General features: G+C 44.9%; 1 protein-coding gene across 1 annotated transcript in view; it reads left to right on the top strand.

Annotated features, from left to right (window-relative positions):
• Window positions 1-22,916, top strand: part of klf12b (Kruppel like factor 12b) — a gene marked incomplete at its 5' end in the record, with an annotated part of 42,595 nt that overhangs the window by 3,712 nt on the left and 15,967 nt on the right. The window contains 3 exon segments of the mRNA XM_084545346.1: window positions 12,458-12,540; window positions 19,076-19,622; window positions 22,776-22,911. Coding sequence (XP_084401472.1) covers window positions 12,458-12,540; window positions 19,076-19,622; window positions 22,776-22,911 — 766 coding nt within the window.

Raw genomic sequence — 22,916 nt, 5'->3', positions numbered from 1 at the left:
ATTTGTAGGTGACGCCTGCGAGCTGAAGTCCCCGTGCAGCTATTTCATCACGTCAGGAGATGACAAAATGTTCTCTCCCTTTGCGTTGTCTCTTGTGGATTCAACCTTTGACCCGAGTGTCCAGCCCACGTTTGTTTACCAAATTGAGTTAAGGGTGTACATAGAGTGCTAGAGCATGTGTGTTCAGGGAAAGAGAGAGAGAGAGAGAGAGAGAGAGATAGAGAGAGATAGAGAGGGCAAGCACGGAAAGTATTGAGCAACAGCCTGTGACTCTGAGGTTGATAGTGTAAATAAAGAAAAAAGAAAAAAATCCCCGGAAAGAACTACAATCTAACATGAACGATTACAGGTTGTCAAACACCGATGTAAGTAGTTTGAATTTTTGGCACACTGCTCTGTTGAATATTTATAAGGGGCCTGTTATTGTTAAAGCTACTGTTGCGCAATCCAGCTTTACTTTCGTTACAGAAACTCATCACACTACAAACATGCTTATGCGTGGGCAGGCTTTCAAGTGACCAGCGAATTGATCCAAGTTTTTTTTTTTTGAGTAATGACACCATCTCTAGAGTCAGTGCTTACTGGAAGTGACTCATTTACCAGAGCTTGCCGCCGGACCCCCAGACTCTCATTTAGGTTTGCTTGACATGTTTCCATGGCAAGGATGGAAAGGTATGTCAGTGGAAGGCCGGCCCGCCCGTCTCCTTCAACCTCATTTGCTTTAACTAAATATGGCTGGTTAACAGACGGAAGGAGAAAAGGAAGGAAGCCAAGACAAGAGGATGGAAGAGTATTCAAAGTCAGCATTTTCAGAGTGTTTTTGGACCATTTCTGACCTGTTTTTTTTACACAGAAGAGTTTCCCTTTACAGAATCTTTGGGGAGCTGCTTCTCTGTAGCCCCAGCGCAGATGATTTCAACAGACCTGCGTGAGGATGCTGCACGGAGTGAACTTTGTTTCCAGTTGTACTGTAGATCAACTGTGAGGGAAGGAAATTATGTAAAGAGCAACGTGGGGGGAGGGGGGGGAGGGCAGTTTAGATTGAAACCATGAACCGTAGCTCCTCCTTTTCTGCTGCTTCAACCAGGTATCGGCATGGCACGGCATGGCCTCAAAAAGAGAGGAAAAAATAATCGAAGTGAAGGCGTGAGTAGATGAGTAATAGAGGTAAACACAGCTGCTGGCTTTTATTGAGTGGTGTTGGAGAGCTGGAATGGGTCAAACCGAGGGGAAAATCTCGGTGAGCAAAAATAACTGCGCACATTTGATGTAATGAGTGTCAGTGTACTGGAATGTTTTGGTTGGTCCGTTATTGTCTGTTTCCATGTGCTCTGAGTTGGGGTGAATTTGGTCGTGTCAGCACAAAGTGAGGTTATATAGGGTAGGCACTTCGTGATGCTGCATCAAGAGGACCCTGCAAGGCTATTAAACACTAAGGGACACACTTACTTGCGTGCTTGCGTGCATGCCTGTATGCGCGCCGCTGTTTGTATCACTGGAGATAGCGAGTGAGAAAAAAAGGGCAAAGCAAGAGAGGCGAAAAAAATAAGACTCTGTGTGTGTGTTTAAGTGTTTGAGCTGATATTACTTCTACCCGAGTTGTTTACAGTAGATACTGTAGATGAGTCAGTGTATCGGTGCCTCTGCATGCTTGCATTGTACAGCTATTGTAAAACATCTAGGTCGATCCTTGAGAGAGTGCATGCGAGTGCACATGTGCTCTGATGCATTCAGAAGAAGACATGCTTTTGTGGGTAGTATGTGCACGGTGCATACGTTGGGGGAAGGGGGATCGCATTCAGGCATACATGTTGGAACACAAGTGCATACACATATGCTATCAGAGCCTAGGGGGGATAAAAGGCAGTAGCCCACTCAAAGAATTCCCCATTAGGGTAGGAGTGTGCTGTCATCCCTTAAGGGGGGGGGAGTAGGTGGTGGGAAGGATGCAGGTTATTGTGAGGATGCTAATCTAATGCATCCCACCTCCCTGATGGGGTCCGAGAAGAGAGCAGGGTTTAACTCTGACCCTCATTTTTAGTCTCTTTACCATAGTTTACAAAGAATTCACAAGAAAATAGTTCCATTATTTTATTAATGGCAGCCGTTATGCATATACAGAGCTGAGCGCACGATGCCACTCTTGTCAGTTTGAGGCGATTATTAAACACCGCAGTGTGGTCACCTCAATCGAGGACCTGTGAAGTGAGAGTGAATAAGAGACTGGTACAGAGTCACCGAGTGCATTTTTTATTGATCCTCTTGAGCTGACCTCTTTCTCTCTACCTCTTTCTCTCTCTCTCTCTACCTCTCTGTCGCATGTTCGCTTTAGCATTGCGGTGTGCGAACTTCACCATAAACTTGCACAGAAGAATATTACAGTATCTTCCTGAAAGGCTGCGCCCAAGCACTTCTCACATTTATCCTGGTTTGCTTGTCTCCTCCTCCCCCTCCTTTGGTACAAGTCAGGTTTTTGTGTCAGAGGCTATTTTAGATGCACAGCCACTGACCCTACTGCGTTTAACTGAGATGTGTGTGGTGTTCCTGAGAGGTCACCGGATTATGTTGAGGCAAGAAGACCTCACAGTAACCGCCTCACCAGGAGCTGTTTTGCGGCGTCTTTAGTCAGCCCGGCCCTCCTGCTGAATATTTAGCTTATTCTTTCTCGCGATTACATCAAAAGTGAGCTTCAATTGGACACAAATTGTGTAGAATGGTGTCACAAATTGCTTTGACTTCGAAGTCGAAGCTCAGTTGAGTAATGCCACCTCACTTTAGAGCTGTCACGGTCACAGCTTGTTTAGCTGTTTCTCTGCTGCATTTGAGGCACATGATGCAAGAGGATGTCAGACTCTTCTGTTTACCTCTCTGTGGAGGAGTGTGAGTATTTGTGCAGGGCTTGTGTGTGCACACTGTAGGTGTGTGTGGGTGGCTGTTTGTGTTGAATGGGCATCCATATTCTTCTTTCACAGGCAGAGCTGCAATATTGAGTGAGAGTTTATGTGCATGTGTGTGTCTGTCTCTGTATCTAAGATAAATATGGTTCATTGTGGGTGCAGGCAGAGGTCACAAGGTTTGCGAGCACGCGCGCGTGTGTGTGTGTGTGTGTTAGCCAGATTGTAGAACAGAGCACGGGCTCAGGAAGTCGGCTTTATAAGAAGTGCATTTGACACACAGACGGAGACGCAGACAAACCAGACAGCGGCCGACTCTTCTTTTCGCTTTGAGTGTTTCCTCTCAGAATAAACAGCTTCTTCATTTCCCACAGTTTCGCAAGACCGAGAAGGGACGGAGGTGGTAATGGTGGAGGTGGGGATCTTTCACAATGACAAATTGTCAAAGAGAAAAAAAAAACAATTCAAAAAGGATTTTATTTTACCCCTTGAATTCTGAAAAACAAAATCTATGCAGGTCTATTTTTACATCTAACACATCTGAAGAAGCAGCGGACATTATGATGTAAATTTTAATCATTGTAGACGGATGACACCATCAGCGTTTACATTGGTTTCCTATAAGCCTCGCTTTCTCTCTGAATTCGTGTCTGCCATTGGGTGCAAAACCTCCCCATATAAAAGGAAAATAAAAGCTTGAAAGACGTTACAGGAAGAGGATCGTTCTTTTGTTTTTTCCCCGATAGCTAATAGGCAGCTTTTCCCAAGTGGTAGAAGGTGGACTGTGGAACGACAACTATGCGAACTGTATCCTGCAAATGGAAAAAGAAAAGAGTTGTTGCCGGGGCAGGCGTAGTAGGCAAAGAGCGGACAGGAACCGAGGAATATTTCAATTCACTCAATATAGTGATCTCCAGGGCTTGTGCTTGTAATAGAACAGTACAACTGACTCATACTACTTAGATCAAGGGCTCTGGTTCTTTTGAGTTTGTTTCTTGATTTAGTCAGCGGCCTGGCTATTAGTGGTGCTAACGCTACTACTGGGAGACAGAAAATCAAAAGAAACAAACATCTAGCTGCTTGCTTAACTAGCCCCTGGACAAGTGCAACACGCATCTAGTATCACTGTCTCCGTTGCATTTACTTAATTTTGTAAAAAAAACAACATGGTATCAACCTTGTTTGCTCAGTGCATAGTAAAGAGTTTCCAAATGTCACACCTTTTCTCTTTACGCTTTCTTCTTCTGCTACCCCCTCCGCAAGACGATGACCAATGCTGATGCAACACTCTTAAAGAGAAACTACTGTTTTTTACATCCTGGACCTTATTTCTAGCATTTAGTTTACTCACCCATATAACTTTTGTGTCATCTGCACTTGTTTAGGAAATAATTAGATCAGCGTATAGCCATATAGCGGGAGTGACAGGGCTAGTTTTTTGCAATATGGCTGAATATTTTTCTGATTCTGAGGTTGTGGACGAACCATAGCAGTAGCAAATTACAGGTAAACAAGCCGATCGTCGCAGGTGTGCGCGCCACTCAGAGTAGGTTAATCTACAGACCCTGGAAGATGATAACAGCTAACTCCGGACTCAACGGGGAATAGCACTAGCGTATCATAACAAAATATTGGTGAAATGAGCGAGTTACGCGGCTGATAATGCGTTATTTACAGGCTGCGTCTCGGTGCCCCATTCACTCCCACTATATGGATAAACGCTGATCTAATTATCTCCTGAATGAGTGCAAATGACCCAAAAGTTATATGGGTGAGTAAACGATCGTATTGTATGCCAGAAATAAGGTCCAGGTTGTAGAAAATAGTGGTTCCACTTTAATTCTTCATATACAATCACAACAATTTTGCTTTACGTCTTGAGTGAACCTGCTTCTTTCTTTTCTTGGCTCTCAGGGGAAAAATGACACAAACAGTAATTTCACTTAAAAACACCAGGGGCTGGATAGATTAACGTGTTTTAGCTAATTTCTGTGAGTTTCTATTTCAGACATGTTCTGATCTCTGTGTTTAGCTGTGTTAATGTCCACTCGCCACTTTTATCACAACTTTCTATTTTACTGTGAGTTTGTTAAGCGAGCACACTGTCACAGTCAAATCGTTGTATTGTCCACTCAGTAAAGAGTCCCTACAAATTAATCTCATTTGCGTGCGTGCATGTGTGTTTGTGTTTGCTCTGCTGGTGAAGGCAGTGGACGTGAGCTGCATCCGGTGACCTCATCCCCCTCATCCTGACAGGATTACTGACACAGGATCCCCCTGCCCCTGGCAGAAATAGCAAGGACCCAAGGGCAATCCACCAGAATATGGGAACTTCCGTGGGCCTTGCTAGTGCACAAGTGTGTGTTGTTTGTGTGTGTGTGTGTGTGTGTGTGTTGTGGGTTGTCTGTGTATTTACATGGGAATCAACTCTATAAATGGAGTTGGTTTCCTCTCAGGTGCTGAGCTCCCTGGCTCAGGCAAGAACAACATGAGTTCACTGCTCTTTCTTTCTCTCTCTCTGCTTCTCCCTGTCTCTCTCACACACACTCAGTTGTGTTTTCATCACTTCGGGGGACGGTTCATTGACTTGCATGTATTTCTTGGAAACTGACAAAGTCTCCACAAGACTTACATTATGGGGACTTAGAGTTTTGTCCCCCAAAGGCGGGTGCCCACAATGTGTGATCAGATTTATGTCCCCACGGTATCACACTTACACTATATCTTACTTATCTGACTTTCTGTTTATCACGCCTGTTGTAAATATGTAATCTACATAGTGTATATGACAGGACATATTGTATTATATACACACACACACACACATACACACACACAGGAACTTACATAATGATGACATTGTGCAGCCGCAAAAAAAGAAAAATGTCGCACCACATTGTGTTGCCACATCACATACTATATCAAACTTAACATATGAAGCCTCCTTTAACCTTATATTACACCGCATTCGCATTGCATGAAATGCTGTATTTAATAAAAAAAAAAAGAAGATAACAAGCCATTGTTAGCTAATTTGTTGTGTACCGTATGAAACCTTCCCAGCGTAATCACCACAACATGTCTGTTCTTCTAAATATGCATTAGTTTGAGGTTTTCTTGAAGCTGGGTCTCACCACAATGGAGCCTGGCGTGTATCCTGACACATGGATCGATGAAATCAATGCTCATCCTCGGCCATCTGCATTCAACCTGTGCAAATTTTTTTTTTTGGTGTCCGTCTTTGGAGCTGCCTCTGTCCATTCAGCGTGGTGTTTTGGGTTTTGTGAAAGCGTTTGTTTGTGTACGTGGCATTTCTTGGCAAGCTTCAAGAGTGGGTCGTACAATGCATATGTGCCATCAAGCGTTTGTATGTATTTATTTTGCTGGTCACAGACTCCGTCTTCATCAGCTCCCTTTCCCCTTCTATTTACAAAGCTATTATGTGTTTCTCATACCGCCGGGTTTCAGTTTAAAAAGGTGGAACCTTGTAAGTTACCATTTGTATTTTGTTGTATGTCCCAAAAATTAAATTACCCAATGCATGATAAGTGTGTTTTGCCTATTAATAGCTGGGTTCATAAAGAAGGCAGTGTTTTCCCTCTGTGGAACGGATTTATTCACAGAGGAAGTGGCCTGGGTGATTTGAGGTAAAAAAGCATCAGATGAGTGCATCTTTTAAGGGAGTTTTAACCCTGAAGGGATTTTTTTTCTGCCATTTAAAAGAAAAAGAAAAAAAAAAGAAAAGAGTAATGCATGTAAGCTGTGGTTTTGATGGCATTTTGGTAGTCGACAGGTTAGAGAAGTCAGTGCTTTTATGTGCAGAGAGGTAGCGACTCTGCTCTCTTCTTGAGCCCCGTTCAAAAATGTCCCAGAAGCATCCAAAAGACTTCGCTTGCCGCTCCTGCCAAGGAAAATACGGCTTATGAAATGGAAATTCTGAGACCATTCACTGAGTGCCAGGACTGATTAGAAAAAAAGGAAGAAGACTATGTCCGTGTCGGTGCATCCAGGAGTAAACTCTGAAGGAAAACGTGCATCAACACACATAACAAACAGCATCAACACTGGCTACCTGGTATGTGCTGGTCGGGGTTGGAACGTCTTTAAAGGGGAACTCCACCAGTTCTATACTGTTCTGTTAACTCGTCGTGGGGTGTACACAGCCTGTGATAACTAATGTCATTCGCCCTCTGTGGCTTTGCAGTTTCGTCACGTCATGGCAACATAGGCCTTGATCATGTTTTTCTGGGGTTGGAGGCAAATTTACAACAACAAGTCTGTGTTAGAGATTGACAAATAGGATACAACAAATTAAAAGATGAGGACCGTGACCAGACAGGGAGAGTCTAGCAAAAACACATGGGTTGCATTATGGGAAATGTATGCTCCATTGTGTTTGGATCATCTGCTGCTTTGATTTTGACCCAAAGTTCACCTTACGTTTTTGTCTTCACAGAGGAAATAAACATTCAGTGGGAGCTCAAGTTAGATGTGTTTGGGGTTTCCACTTGAACCTCAAACAACGTCAAAGAGAATCAGTTTTGGGGTTACAAAAGAGCATCTTCACACCATCTTGGAAGTGCCTGACTCCGCCTAACTCCAGCTAAAGCCACATTTATGGTTATTATGCGTCAGATGTACGCCCTAAGTACGGCGTAGCTTCATCCCCTGCACAACTTCCGACCACATTACCCGTGATTGGATCGACGTGCGTTTCCTCATCCACGTCTCTCAGCCCACGGACAAGCGCTGCCTCCTTCTGCCTCCTACACCCCATCTTCTCAGGCATCTTCTCCCTCTTAGCATTGCAGTGATTCCACTTATTAACATGTATTGACTCCAACATGAGATGCCCAGTTCCATTCGCCACGAGACGGACTCAACGCAGCTGACTGGCCTGACGTTTTACCGGTGTCGTTACAGAACGATGCAGATACACCAGCTGTAAACGTAAATGCAGTATGAATGCTTGCATCATTGTAGGCTCAGTGCTGCTCCCTTGAGTGAGGACAAACCAAGCTTAATGAAAAAAACAAAAAGGGGCAATTAGGTGGAGTGGTGCCGAGGCGTTAGCGACCTGTGATGGCACCCACCCGTCAATCAGAGTGGTCACTTCTTTAATTATGCATAAACTGTAAGGCTTAACACAATATAAACTGGTGAGTTGTATTAAAATCACTAGTATAATAAGCTCAAACCCTATTAAGGTTTTTAGCAGGGCCACTTTATCCACTATTACTCCTTCTTAATTATGACTACATTTCAATATTCCTTTATTTTTACGGTATAACACTCTCTTGCTAGCTTTGTAGGACAGCATTGACCTGTGTAGGCTGACTTTGACCAAACTAAGTGCCATTATTTTCCTGGTGTGCAGTTACTCTTTAAGTATCAACACTAGAGGAAACTATTTGAATGACTCTCAAGGGCAGAATGAGGCCAACAAGATGAGGTCACGAAGAGCTTAACACGGAGCCGGCTGAGGTTGAGATTGAAAATCAGCTGTGATTCAGCCGTGACTTTACTGTGTCTGTGTCTTTTTTTTGGTTTTTTTTTTTTAAATTAATATACTGTGTATCAGTCTTCATTTTTACAAGGCCTCCTGCAAAAGTGTCCCAAACGTCTCTTTGTCTCGCAAGAGTCTTCTCTGTTGCCGTGTTAACGAGAAGGCTGTGAATACGCTCCGCTTTCGCTGCTTTTCAAAAAGTTCCTGCTCCGAGTGAGCCAAAAGAGAGGAAGTGGAGTAGTGTGCTGGTGAGCGAGCAGTTGTAGGCTGGTTATCAGACCAATGTGTCACATCGGGGTGTCCGGGGGCACAGAAGAGGGAAGTGAGCGAAGCAAAGAGGCCAGCGGCAGACGGCACAGGCGGAACACAGGAAATGCTCATCTCACATCACCTACGGCTCTGTCCTTTTCATGCATTTGCACCTTTTAGCACTGGCTCGTCATTTGTTTCTGATTTGCAGCATTTGAAAGTGTTTTTCCTTGCTGCTTTCCCTTTTTTCTTTCTACTCTGTGGTAGAGGACTGGGTGGGAGGAGGGTGGGGGTGGGGGCAGGGTGGGGGGGGGGGGTCTGTTGGCATTCTTGCACCGTGTGCTTTGCGCTCGACCGGGCCTTGGCTCAGGTCCATATCCCCTCTCTACCCTCTCTCGCTTCCCTGACTCCCGCCCCTCCTCTTCTCCACTAAACAACCCCCGCCACCCCTTCAACTCCCCTTGATTACTTCCCTAACCACTGCTCTTGCCAGCAATTCTGTGCTCCTCAACAAGCCCCCACCCTCGCTCACCTCTTCTGCTATCTCCTTCCTTAATCCTTACTCACATATCTCCCATAATTCATTGCATCCTTCCCTTCCCCTCACCCTTTTCCATCTCTCTTCCATCCCAGCCCGTGGCAGCAGGTCCAGCCTCTGTGACACAGATGCACCCAGTTGCTCTGGGCGCTCGACATGGGAACAAAGCATTGGCGGGGCCCGTCTGTTGCAGTGTGTTCCGAGGGTGTGTGGTGTTACTGTGTGTGTGCAAGGAAGTCCACATGAGAGGGAGAGGAGAGGGAAAGCAGAGATGGTATGCGCAGCCAGATACTAAATCTGGTTTCATGAGGTCGTTTTAGGCTTAACTTTTCATTTGAACAAAAAAGATGTGTTTCATTGCTTGGCGAGCGAGCATCCAAAAACCGTATTAAACCGGATCTGTCTTCACACTCGCATGTGCTGAGAGAACGCCGATGTTCGCCACCCACCACACCAGCACACCTTTTAGTGTTGTTTGCCAGTCGTCATGCTTCCTCGATAAACCTCAATAATTAGCATTTGCTTAAATAAAATCCAATAAATTGAAGTGAAATGGAATTTTCTCTGCGCGCTTGGCACAACATAACTGGCAGCATGATTTAGCAGGCTTTCTTTTATTTAGTTTTTTAGTTATTGTACACGTATGTGTGTGTATAATGGTCGGTGTCGCTAATGTATAAGGTCAGAATTTGATCTCAGAAGGTCAGGGATGTTCCAGAGAGGTTTTTGTCCTCTAATTGATCCAGCTAGTCTATTCAGTTTTGGTTTGGCCAGCCTTTATTCCTCCTCCTCTTCTCCGGCTACAGTTGCTGTTGCCTCAGCCTGCGCAGCCTGAGTCGATAGCCATCAGAGAACTGAGAGATATTGGACCTGAGGTCACAGATGCGGATATATGGTGGGAGTTTCAGTTCATCCTCTGAAACGCATTAACAGACACACAAATAAGCAGCAAAACAAAGAGAGCAGTAAACAGAGGAGGAGTGTGTGTATTTGGAAAAAAGCTGGCTTCAGTCTTCACCTGCTCCCTTTACCTTCCTCTTAGTTTTTTTTTTTTTCTTGGTTGGGGACAGGAGAGCTTGTAGGAGGGAGAAATGAGATGCCTCAACACTCCACTGCCCTCCTCTCTCCATCCAACTCCCCCACACACCTGGGATGGCCATTTCATTTCAGAGTGCAGCAAATGGAAAGGTGATCTTAATCTACCCTGTTTCCTTCCAGCCCCCCCTCCTCGTCCTCCTCCTCCCACCCCTCCCCTTCTCTCTCCATCTCCCACACACAGTGCTTCACGCTGATGGACAGAACACCACTGGTTGCCTGAGCCTGCTGTGAGCAGACACTGGCTATGCATTGGCTTATCACCTCTAACAAATTAGCTTACTTTCAGACTAACTTTTATTTTTGTTTTTGAGCTTTTTGATTTGATTTCTTCCGGTGCTAACTAGTCACGATCCTGTCGCGGGAAAAAGCAGTTGACTTCGGTCAAAGTTGGTCGACACACAAACCCTCGACACGCAGCATCTCTCTGCAAGCTCATTACTCAGTGTTAAGTCTCTCTCACTGCTTTTGCTCTTTGGCCATTACTGTCACAAGCAGAGGTGTGTAGTGGCCATTGATTTCCTATGAATAGCCTTCTGCAGGTCAGTTCATTAGGAAGGTGCTCCCGAACCTCTAGATTAACTGGACTGTGGAAACGTGTGGAAGGGGAGTACTTCTTTTTTATTTTTTTTTCCAGAAGCATTAGTGTGCACATTAAGAATAAAGGACAAACAAGCAGGGAAAAGGAAAACCTCTTGACAATTTACTCCAGAGGGGGAAAAAAAAAAATCAAGACTTTATCTTTCTCCTTCTGGAAAATATTAAGAAGAGAATGCCTTCGCGTGAATGATGGTCATCCAAAGGAAAGACAAACCTCACTTTCGGAGCCTCTCTCGCTGCGCTCCTCTCTCCTCTTCTCCTCAACACATGGCTTGAGGCTGGACTGAGGCTGCAGCTCCACCCGCCCAGCCGTTGCCACGGCAACGCTATCTGGGCCTACCAAGACCTGCAGCCGAAGGACATCCTGGACAACAATACAATAGCAGCACAGCCAGGGTACCTGAGGGACTTAGACCTGAGAGGCGAGATCTGGGGGGGTTGCAGATTGAGGGAGTAAATCCTCCTTCTTACTCTACCGCCCTCGCACACAAACAGTCAGGATTAGCCTTTTTGCTTGAGAATTTGAGCGGTGCAAGAACTAGAGGGGTTGCATTAAATGATTTAACAGTTTCTATAGAAATGTTTTGATCTTGAGCGGAAATATCTGGTGAGTAAAAAAAAATAACTATTTTGGATGTGGGATGTGAGATGTTTGTTGTAGTTGTTAGGCAGCAACCTACATAGGGGTAATATGTGTCATTCATCATCGACTGAGGTTTTTTTTTTTATCTCAGAATAATAGTGGCCATGATTGCCCCCGGTGCTGCTGACTGCAAGGATTGGGCCACAAACCCTGCTGCTGGTGCCAGCAGCGGAGAGTAATAGAGATGTTTAGAGTCTATTTGCCTTGCTTGCATTCCTCCATGTACTGCTGCTAAAATAATAAGAGGGAGGGTTACCTCAGGTCGGCCCCAGCTGAGGGATACGGAACATGCATTGTTGTCATTGGCTCCATCTGAGTATCCCTCTTAAAGCCACAGCACGGAGCTGAGGAGCCGGGCACTGCTGCCCGCTTTGCAAACGCACAGTGCTCAGGCGCACAGGGAGGAATGAATGTTGAGTTTTGCTTGAGTCATAATATGATATTAATATTACATATATTGTTGTAAGTGCAAAATGTTATCCTCAGAAGTGTCACAATTTTGCTTTTTCAGTTTCATGTGGCATTTATTTTAGTTTTTTGTTTCTTTTCTTATCGGTGGTCAGAGTGGAAAGTTTGCTCTGATGCAATTGCTGTTGAGTAACCGAATGCGTTTGTATTCCATTGAAGTCCTAAGAGGATTTTATTCCGTGTATGAAGTGTTATTAGCCTCACAGCATCCCACCAGGCAATTGAAAATCTTTATTATGGAGAACAGGGGGCTCATGCTGCGCGCTGACTGAGTTTGTGCGCATCTTTTGTCTGTCGGCTTCTGACGATTTCGAAACGCGAATTCACGTCTATTCAAAATGTGTTTATTTCTCAGTGGGTGCAAGCACAACATTGTCGATGTCCATGTGTGAATAACTGAGTGTGGGACCTGCTTAGTCATGCTAAAAACACCCGTCTTACACCTCCTCTGTGTTCCTTCACAGGCAGCCTAAGAAACAGGATGTTAATGCTTGACGGAATGCCTGCAGTCCGAGTCAAAGCTGAGCCCCTGGAATCGGAACAAGGGGTAAGAGAGCAGTTGTTTTCCAGACAATTCCCTTTTTTTTTTTCTCCCCCCCCTCCCTGCTTTCCTTCCCTTCTCTCCTCCTCCCGGCAATGGGCTGATAATCACTCCCAGGCCTGAGCAAGTGAGTGACTGAGAGAGTGAGTGTGGGGGCTAAGAGGAGTGGTCGGAGAGCATGGTAGTAAGCAGAAAGAAGAGAAGAACCAAGAAGAGGTTGGAGCAGGAGGAGGAGGAGGAGGAGGAGGAGGAGAGCCACAGCTGGAGCAGGAATGCGTTGGGGTCTTTTGGGGAGGTGACTTGGGGCCAGCATGAGTCCATGCAGGCTGGGGGTGATTGCGCAGATGTAGTCACTGCTCTGGGGAGGAGGGGTTGCATGGGAAACTCTAAATCTTATCCTGCTTCTTTTCCCTTTATCCTCCCTCACCAGGCTTTCTTAGACACACAAACATGAATAATCTCACTCTCTTGCATGAAAAACAAAAAACAAAAATACACAGACAAACACAGCACACCACGCCGATACTCCTCTTCTGCAGACGCTATCGCGGCCTCATCTCGTCCACGACTGTATCTCACGCATGCCTCTGCCTCTCTTGCAGTCAGTCACCTCTGGTTTGTTCCCGTCACTCAATAAGAATTTGTCACACGGACCAAGAGCTTGTCACTACAAGCCCTGCGATTGTTGTTACATTTCCTCCAGCGACGTAACGCAGAGGCTACGCCGCGCAAATTTCATTTCGCTTTTCTCTATATGCGCTGACCATGTTGGGTGCGATGCTTTTCATGGCCCACATACTGTATCAGTGCTCTCTGGTCTGTCTGACGTACCTAGAAATAAAGTGGTCTTGTTATGGTGAAGCTGTTGCTAGGTTACAAGGGCTCTGTATTGCTGCCACAGCTGTGTGTGCAGTGGGTGCAGGCCACTTAATATTTGTAATCGTGATGAATTAGCGTTCAGTTATTATCGATTTCCATTCATAACGTATCAATAATATCTCTGCCCCTAATATATCATCAGGAGCACTTTGTGGGAGAACGGCGTTGTAATTCCTGTCGAGATGAACCCGAGAGTATTAACCCGTGATGGATGAGAAAAATACCAGCTGCTGATAAACTATCAGGTTATCTCGGGTCTTGTAGGGAATTGTTTGGCCGTGGAGGAGCTTTGCGTTGATAAGAATCGAATCTGTCTCTCCACATCTAAGGACTTGACGGGGAGACGGCAGGTGGTTACGTTTCGGCGTGTCCTGCTCTCAGCTGTGGCTCAAGGGTTTGAGAGCCTTGTGCTCTCGCAGCCGCCAGCTAATGCCTGGGGTTTGAAATAATTCTCCACGTAGTGATGTCAGTCACAGACAGGATGTGAGCGCTGCAGCCCACACGGCTTTGAAGTGCACCAAGATCCAATCTCGCCCTAACAGACCGAGCTTCCCTTTAGATGGCAGATGCAGACAGACAGTTTAGGCTGCTGCAGAAATGTGGTCTTCATTTGGGTGGCGTCAGGCCAAGGGCTTGCTGGAAATGGTCCGCCTTGTTAGACAATTCGCCTGCAAGGGGCTGGAAAATCTGCCCCGCCAACGAGTATCCCCTAATAAAGACAATGCCGTGAGGACAGAGGCAGGCAGCTGGGTCGAGCGTATCTTTATATATATACATATATATATGTCAGAGAGTATGTGTAGGCTCGCGTGCTTGTGCATCTGTCAAAGTGAGAGTGGAGGTGGCTAAAGTTTTCCATCACCGCCGGTTGAGATGTGTTTGAAAAACATGACCCCAAAATGCAGCTAAGTTTCTGTTTTGCAGTTTTGTGCACTCTACATTTCTGTTTTGTTTTATTAACACACAAGTGTTCCTTTTTTTTTTTTTTTTACACATGAGCCAGAGTTCCTCAGAAACTTGCCATGTTCCCAACTTTCATGATCATAGTGACACCATGAACTTGACCCCAACCCTTTTGAATAAAGGAAATGAGAGTGTATAAGCCAAAACAATATTGAGTTCTGTTCCCTGAGGAGCGTCACAACAAAAGTCTTAGTTGGATACGAGGGTCACGTTTTCATAAAGTCAAATTAGAATGAATTTGTACTTTCAACGGGTTTGCTTGAATCCATATTAAGATTACACACGTGACCTAAACACAGCTGCACTGTAGAATTGATATTAGTCATTATTCTTCCACTGCCTCTCTTCAAGCTAACCTCATGTCAGACAAAGGTCTGGGCTGTTGAATCCAAAATGTTTCCTCGCGTCGACTTCTCAGACGGCTTGGTTCGTTGTTAAGCCGGTGCAGCTTGCTTGTTTTCTCCATTTCATGTCAGAGAAACAATCTTAATCTAGTTTGCAGTTAGAGCAACGGTGCACGCGGTAGTTCGGAGAGACTTTGCAGCGCAGCTGAACAGATCACAACAGATCAAATGTTTATTTTACACATTTTCAAATAAAAAGTGATTTATCTGGTGCAACCAGTGGTTAAAGTAAGCAAATTCTAGATGGCTGTTAAGTGGACGTTATTGGGTTAGTTTTATGACTATATATAACTCACATTACAGATACAAATTGATAGGATTTTTATTACGAGGGTAATGTATTACCAGTGGGCACATATGATGTCTTGTGGTTGATTAATGGTGATTTCAAATGGGGCTGTGTTCATGAGGTTTTCACAAAAATTTAAAGTTTTTTAAATGTTCTGAAAGCTCTGAGTTCGTGAGTTGCGACGTATTTGCTGAAGTTTTCAAAAAATGTCAGGATTTAATTCTTTGCTGGACGTTAAACCAATATACTTTATATTAAGTTATTTGGCCTATATCTTCTCCATCAATAGAACATTCCTCGGTGGCATCTCCTGCCGACAGTTGCTTAGCAGCAGTGTTCTCAAGGCTAATGGCTGGTGTTACCTCTTGGTCGCCAACCATTCTCATGTACGTGACTTCCCATGCCATATTCGTAGACTCACAAGTTCCATTTGAAAGCAGCAACGACAAAAAAGTTGTTGTCAGATTGGCTGCGGTAAAAATATTACAGTAGATACTAAAGTTTCCTCTACTTTTTGCTGGTTTTTATGATAAATAAGGTCAGGTAATTAATCTCGATTAATCGCATTTTAATCGCATAACAATATAATGGATTTTAGTGGACGACTGAATCAAATAATAGACACAGACATGAATATTGTAAACTCAAGCTCTTTCAGTGTCTGGAAAAATGCATTTAATTGCATTTCAATTCACAAAAGTAGAAAAAGAAAGAAAATATCCCTGGCCAAAACTGAACAGACTTAAAGTTAAAGTGCCATTTTAAGTACTTTTTCTGAACATTATTGACACACAAAACTCTGCTTTTATCAAGGCTTCCATCAGGGTTAGAGGGTTAGGTTCAAGAAAGTTATCTCAATGGCTCACCTTGTGTTCTCTGATGAGGGTTAGGGTTAGGGTTAGGGTCAGTGCATGAGTACCAGGAAATCGTGCACTGACAAAAGTTCCGCGTTGTTTGAAATACAAACTAGGTTTAAATGCGTTATTTTTTTTTGTAATTAATTAATCATAACTAGCACGTTAAAGTCCCACCCCTAATTTTAAGACAAAACTTTCAAAAGCTAAATATGTCATCGCTAATAGCATGACTGTTTAATGGTAGCACCTTCTAAATCACCATTTTACTTAATGTCCAACGTACAGCCCTTATAGCTAACAAATATCAATTACACGACAGTCATGGTTATTTTCCACTATAGCTTTGAACAGAGAAAAATCTCATCTGTTTTGTTAATCATAGTACATTACTGAACAGTATGTAGACTACACTCTTGGCACGTGATACGTTTCCACATCTCGGACTGTAAGGGACATCTTAATAATACTAAAAATCCAGCGTCTGGTCAACTGGACACACACTTGCCCAGAGAGACAATATTTCCAAAATACTGAGATTAGCCTCAGTGGATCTAATGGCTTCAAAGCCTTCAGGGAGTATGGCTCCAGGCAGACTTTGACACTCACTTCCTATACAGAGAAAGAAAACACAGAGAGATCATGTGCAGGAGCAGCTGGATGGTAGCCCGAGGCTCTGTCAAGAAAGGCTACACCAGGAGTTGATGAAAGAGCAGAAGACGTAGGGCGACTTATGACAATTACTGTACGTGAAGTTTCTTTTGATAAGTTTCTTTGTGTAAACAGCTGACAAATATACATGGACACTGTCAGATGTGAATGGGATTAACTTCCATCCATCTCAGTGGATGATGCTGCATGATAAAACATTTGTTGCACATCTGTCCTTATTCTGTTTTCTCATGTGCAAATCATTCAATTTGTCTGCACAGGTTGCACTAAACTCAAACTTTTAGTATTTATTTATTTATTTTTGAATACTCCAAGTCTATTTTTACTCTCGGACTCGACAAGTTTATTTACAGTACTCTATGTTCGGTCTCATGCTACGCCTCCTGTGTGGAACCTGTTAGCCGTGCGCGTGGACAAATAACTCCAGACATCATTTGTGAGCATTGCATTAGTTCAGGCTGAGCAATAAAGCAGCGCTTGCATCAGCCCCCGTTCATGCCCTGCCATCAGTGGTTCATTCATTAGCTGCCTGGCTACCAGGTGACTACTAAAATCCAATCATGCAAGTGTAGAAGGCGAGCGTTATAAGCTTACTCCGCTAACACCCTGATGCAATTTTCCATTCCCAGCGCTCTAAAGTCCCGCGACTAAGGCTTGTCCTGTTACTGACGTCAGTAAATCTAATAACTGTGTACATATGTCTGCATTAAGGGAGATTACCTGACTTTCTCCCAGATGAACCCTTATTGTTTCCCTCATTCTTTGAGAGCAACCTTAAAAAGGCACAGTCTTTTCCGTCCAGCATAACTTTTTGCTGTAATACATTCGGTTAACGATCGGCTATGAATGAGAAATCCTCTAAGGGAAGTATCTCTGACTGAACTGTACTGCTAGAAAAAATAGGAAACGATTTAGGGGCTGGGATCAGGCCATATTAATTATTTAGGTATCGTAGAGTCAAACCACTTAAAAGGTTTCCCCCCTCCAAAAAGAATAGCTACACACACGAAGTTCAACAAGACTGAATGTGCGCGGTGGGTGGTATACATGGGAATATATGTGAATCCTGACCTGACACCACTGACCCTGAGCTGAACCCCACCGAGGTCCGGGGGGTCAGCAGAGGGCATATTTCATGGGGGCAAGCTTTGTTTTCCAACTGAGGAGGAGTTCACCAGTGAGAAGTGTTTATTTATTTATTTATTTTTTGATTCATGAGGTCGTAACATTTCCTGTAGGCTGAAAAATGAGTATACAAGTCTGGAGTAAAAATAGTAGGCTACTACACACACTAACACTCTAGTCAGAAAGAATCGTAATTCACCACACATTGACTTTTAGTCAGCATTACATAAGAGGAAAGATATGCGTTGAGTCTCAAAAATAAGGGGGAAAATCTCCAGTAGTGTATATTTTTCTTTTTGGCTAAAACCTTTCCGAACTTTAATTAACCCTGTTTGATTAGCGAAAATCCTGGACATGTGCACGCTCCTTGACCGGCCCCGACTGTGACTCAGCCTCTGAAAGGCTCCACTGTGAGGATCAACACTCACTCTAGCACCCCTCCCGCTTCGAACAGAGCGAGCCGACACCGGCCACATCGCCGTGTAGCTCGGTCGATTTCGACACTGAACCAGAGAAATCAAAGGAGGGCCAAAGTTTGGTGGGAGTCTGGTGGAAACAAATAGTAGCGGGTAGGACGGCGAGCGGTGATTTTCTACCGTGTGTGTCCTCCATTATCTTTTTTTCCAAGTAAACAGGTCCCTGAAACTGGCGCGGACAGATGGAGCGGTTGTGTTACAGTCTGCTCGGTGTTAAGTGAAAGATGTGTTGAGGGATACGCCGAGCCACCAGCGTTGGCCTTAGGAGGCCTGTCGCTGAGAGACGGAGAGGGAGGGAGAGAGAGAGAGAGAGCGAGAGAGACGGTCAGGAAATTGAGCCCATATGATGTTTTTCCACCGTCACAAAGGAGATTTAGGAGAGATACAAGTGGGAGCCAAGAGAGCTGCATTCGTGTGGGAGTCATGGAAAACAGGAGGGAAAGAGAGAAAGAGAGAGAGAGAGCAACCCACGCCAAAAGAAAAGAAAGAAAGAGTGAAAGGAGGCGAGTGTGAGAGACGCTATCTTTACTCCTGCATTTCATCTGTGTATGACATCATGCTAACAGAGGGGACTTCGCAGGAGGAGTTGAACGCTTGAATGAACACGAGGAAATTAGACGTTCCTCTCTAAATAATATCACTACATGTGTATTACCTTTCGGAAATATACCTCTCACGCATCATTATTGTTTCTGACAAATATTTTCCAACAAAATAATTGACCTGTAATATTTCAGTACATCACCTTTAGCCCTTAGTTTTAATTTCCATGACATGGACACTAATTTTATACGGTTTATCATCTCCTGCCTGTGTCACGGTTTAACGTGTTTTTGTGATGACAGGCGTCTGACATCTCTACTTCTTTTCCTCCCACAGTCACCCAAAGTGCGCCCTTATTCTGCGATGGACGGCGTCCCCTACTTCCTCAGCAAAGTCAAACCCGAGCCCCCCGAAGACCTGCTCGCCCACGACCTGCACTTCCACACGCAGACCGAGCCCGTCGACCTGTCGATCAACAAGCCCCGGCCCTCCTCCTCGTCCGCCTCGACCACCACCACCACCTCGTCGTCGTCCCCCCTCCGATCCGCCTTCTCCCCGTCGTCCTTATCGTCGTCATCCTCCTCCTCCTCCTCTCCGTCGGTCATCACCTCAGCCTCGTCGGTGCTCACGCCGGGCCCTCTGGTCGCCCCCGGGAGCGGGGTGAGAGGTCAGCCGTATTTGCACATCCTGCACTCTGTGCCGCCGCCTCCATCCAGCCCCCTGAGCCTGCAGGGAGCGGGGAAGCTGGCCAGCCATGTTCACCGCATCCCAGTTGTGGTACAGTCGCTGCCCCTCATGTACACCACTGCCGTTCGATCACCCTCCAGCCTCAACAACGCCATCATGCTACCTCTGCTGGACGAGGTCAAAAGCCAGGGCAAAGGTGAGGCCGCGCTCCCCGAATTAAATTCATATTCATAACGGCTTGTTCTTTTGGGATTTCTTCTTGACCTCTGTCATCATTTTCAGCAAGAAACACTGCGATTTCAAAGGTGCTCCATCATTTGCAAGCACAGGAAATGATGATGTACTATTATTATTCAGACTTTGTCATCCAGCATCATGATCATATTTATATTAATCTAGCAACATAGGCTATCTAATGTCTCCCCCAAACAAGCTACAGCTTTAATAATCACTATTTCAGTGAATCAGCCACAAGAAAACAATTAAATATGTCTAATGGGTGTATGAAAGCTTCCCAAAAAAATTAAACGCAACGAAATCTCTGTTGGGAGCCATTACAGAAATGGAAAAATTAGTCTGCTTTGGTTGTCTGGGTAAGAAAAAAAAAAACTGATGATGGGAATTAGTGAAGAACTGGCAGCAATACCCGTGTGATGTTATATGAGATATCTCAATGACAAGCTGTGTATAGTGGTTTATGTCTTCCCAGATGTTCTGCGCTGTGTATAGCCAAAGAACTTGCAGACACAGTGCTGTGAAGGGCCCTCAGGCAAAAATGTTTCCCCTTCAGAGCGAAGATAAGCTTCCCAGATTGAACGCTCTTCCCCATCTTTAATAGCCTCTGGTGCAGGTACCTTTTTTCTGCCTCTGTCAAGGAGCAAACATCTGGGGTAGTTTGTGTATCAGGCCTCTCTTGGCCCTGCCTTGACTGTGTTGTTGGTTTTCTCTCAGGGTGTGGTTTTACTGCCAACCACTGGAAGAGAGCCTACAGTAGGTGTTTCAGTCCAAGTCTGAGCTGTACACAGGGCAACTGTTGGTCGTAAAAGAGGTTGCTTTTTGTCGCTCCCAGCAGAACGGACGGACGGATTTAAACTTAGACCTGTGCATGGACTATACGTACACGCTAACGGACAGAAGTGTGCAATTATATCATGTGCTCAGACACTTGGCCGGCAAGGGTGGGGTGGTCCTCAGAGATGGGGCGTTTTAAACGCTGGATGTCTGCTCCCAAGGAGGGGAGCCGTACGAAGGAAGGACAGGAAAAACAAGACTTGCATAAGAGGGTGTGGATGGATATTGAAGATGGGTGGCACTTAAACAAACACATGCGCGCACATACGCACAGTGCAACATCAGCTCTACCCAGCTGTGACGGCTCCAAACACAAAGGAAACGGAGTGAACGAGCGCTGGGTGTGGTGGATGCAGTTACTTTTAATGAGAGAGCAACCAGGAGACAAACAGAACATTTAGCTATTTATTGCGCTTAATGTGACGTTGGCGTCAATGTTTCCATCGGCGAAAGGCGAATGGAAAATAATGAGGCGCTATATCATAATTCAGTTTGTTGCTTCAATTGTTTTAATGTCTTGAGTTATCTGGAGTTTTCACTTCCACGTCACTATTGATTGGCGGTTGAACAAATAAGTTGTTGACATCAGATCCGATCCCGAACTAAATCCCCTCGTGAGGAGTTCGGCGCGCTAATGTGAAGTTCTCAACGGACAGAAAAAAAAAAAAACCATCGTACATCCGCTCTCCCATGTGCACAGACACACAAACAGGTTGGCCATCCTCTTTAAGAGAGGGCGGGTACCCTTTCTTTCACTGCTGTCTCCCTGTCTCCGGCAGGAGGTTGCCATGGAAACAGGGCTTGACTGGAAACAACAGGAGAGAAAGAAAGAAATCCGGTGCTCTGCCCACCTCTCCACCACTCCTCCTTTGTGTCCCTCGTTGAAAAATACCCCCTTTTCCAACACACGATGCATTTCTGACTAATTACAGGTTTTCCGTCGGGTAGGCGAGCTGGTGACCACTCTGCATGTCTTAGTCGACGACAACAGTAGAAACCTTTAAAAGCAAAAGCTCCAACAGAGTTACAGCATTATTTCTGTGCACCCCCCCTCACCCCACTCTCCATCAGTAATAACACCATGTCTGCTCCAAACTCTAGACCATTATTATGGGCCATTATGGCCACAGTCTCAGCTGAGAGGGCAGAGGAGGTGAAGTCCTGATAGCTTATAAAAGCACCCAGCTTACAGTAGACAGAGATGTTGCAGACCTCAGTGGAAAATACCGCAGTATATTCAGTCTTTGTGATGATTTCATCTTTAGAAACAGCACTTGCCATTATAAAACCTTAGCTATGTTGCATTATTCTTTATTATCTTTTTGCTGAAATACTAATTCATGCTTTTCAGCACCTTTTTTCTTTGACAAGGAATCTTTATTTTATTTATTTTTTTATTTTTTTGCACTTTTTATTTCTTGAGTTCTCCAGGTTGTTCGCAGCCTGTGTCCATGGAGACAGCAAGGACAGAATGGCTGCAGGCTCTGGCAATATATCCAATGAGTTGTCCAAGGGAAAAGTTGTCACAACTTGTGGAATGGATGTAACTTTGTTGTGTAGCTCCAGAGACGACCCATCACTGAATTCACAGGCTCGGAGGGTCAGGGTTCAATAGCATCAGCTGGCTAGTCAAGCCTTCAGCAGTTTTTTTTTTTGTTTTTTTTTTTAGGGGAATCAAGAAAAACTACAATTTATGAAGATGTTCCCTGCAAGGATTTCAGCATCTAATAGATGATTTAGACTTTTGTGTTATCTCCAGCCATTTTATGGGGATTTTAAAATCCTCTGTCAGTTGCACATGTAGGGGGAACAGATGCTCAGCAGAGTTGCACTCAGGCATGCGCTTGCTTTCAAGCCGAACAAATTCAGTATCCAATATGCACAAACTGCTCAGAGACAACGGCAACAGCCAAACGGCGCTCCACCCAGCTTCTTATCTCATGGTTGGAGGCTGATAAAGATTGTGTGTGTGCGTGTGTGTCCTTTTGCAAACTCCTCGGTGAGTGTGCAACGAGTGGGTACGGTGTCATGGTTCACCGTTCAGCCTTCGAGCGGAGAAAAAAAAGTTTGATTGAAGGGTCCTGACTGCAAATAACGGCACACCAACACAACTCGGTGGAAATCTAGGTTAAACGACGGTTAGTTGGGATGTTATATGAAGGGGATCGCTTCGTTGCAATTAGAAACACTCTCCGGTGCACACAATGTGATATGCCTTATAAGTTTACAGCTCCAGTGTCATGTGTCTGACTCCCGCGTCTATGTCCCATCCTCACAGCACACACAGACCCCAACGGCCTGTCACCGAGGCAGATCAAAAGTGACAGCGATGACGACGACCTGCCAAACGTGACCTTGGACAGTGTTAATGAGACCGGCTCCACTGCGCTGTCTATAGCCCGCGCCGTACAAGAGTGAG

This window comes from Chelon labrosus, assembly GCF_963514085.1.
Source record: "Chelon labrosus genome assembly, chromosome: 5".
NCBI classification, from domain to species: domain Eukaryota; kingdom Metazoa; phylum Chordata; class Actinopteri; order Mugiliformes; family Mugilidae; genus Chelon; species Chelon labrosus.
Note: the sequence above shows the minus strand (reverse complement) of the source record. Positions and strands in the feature narration are given on the sequence as shown.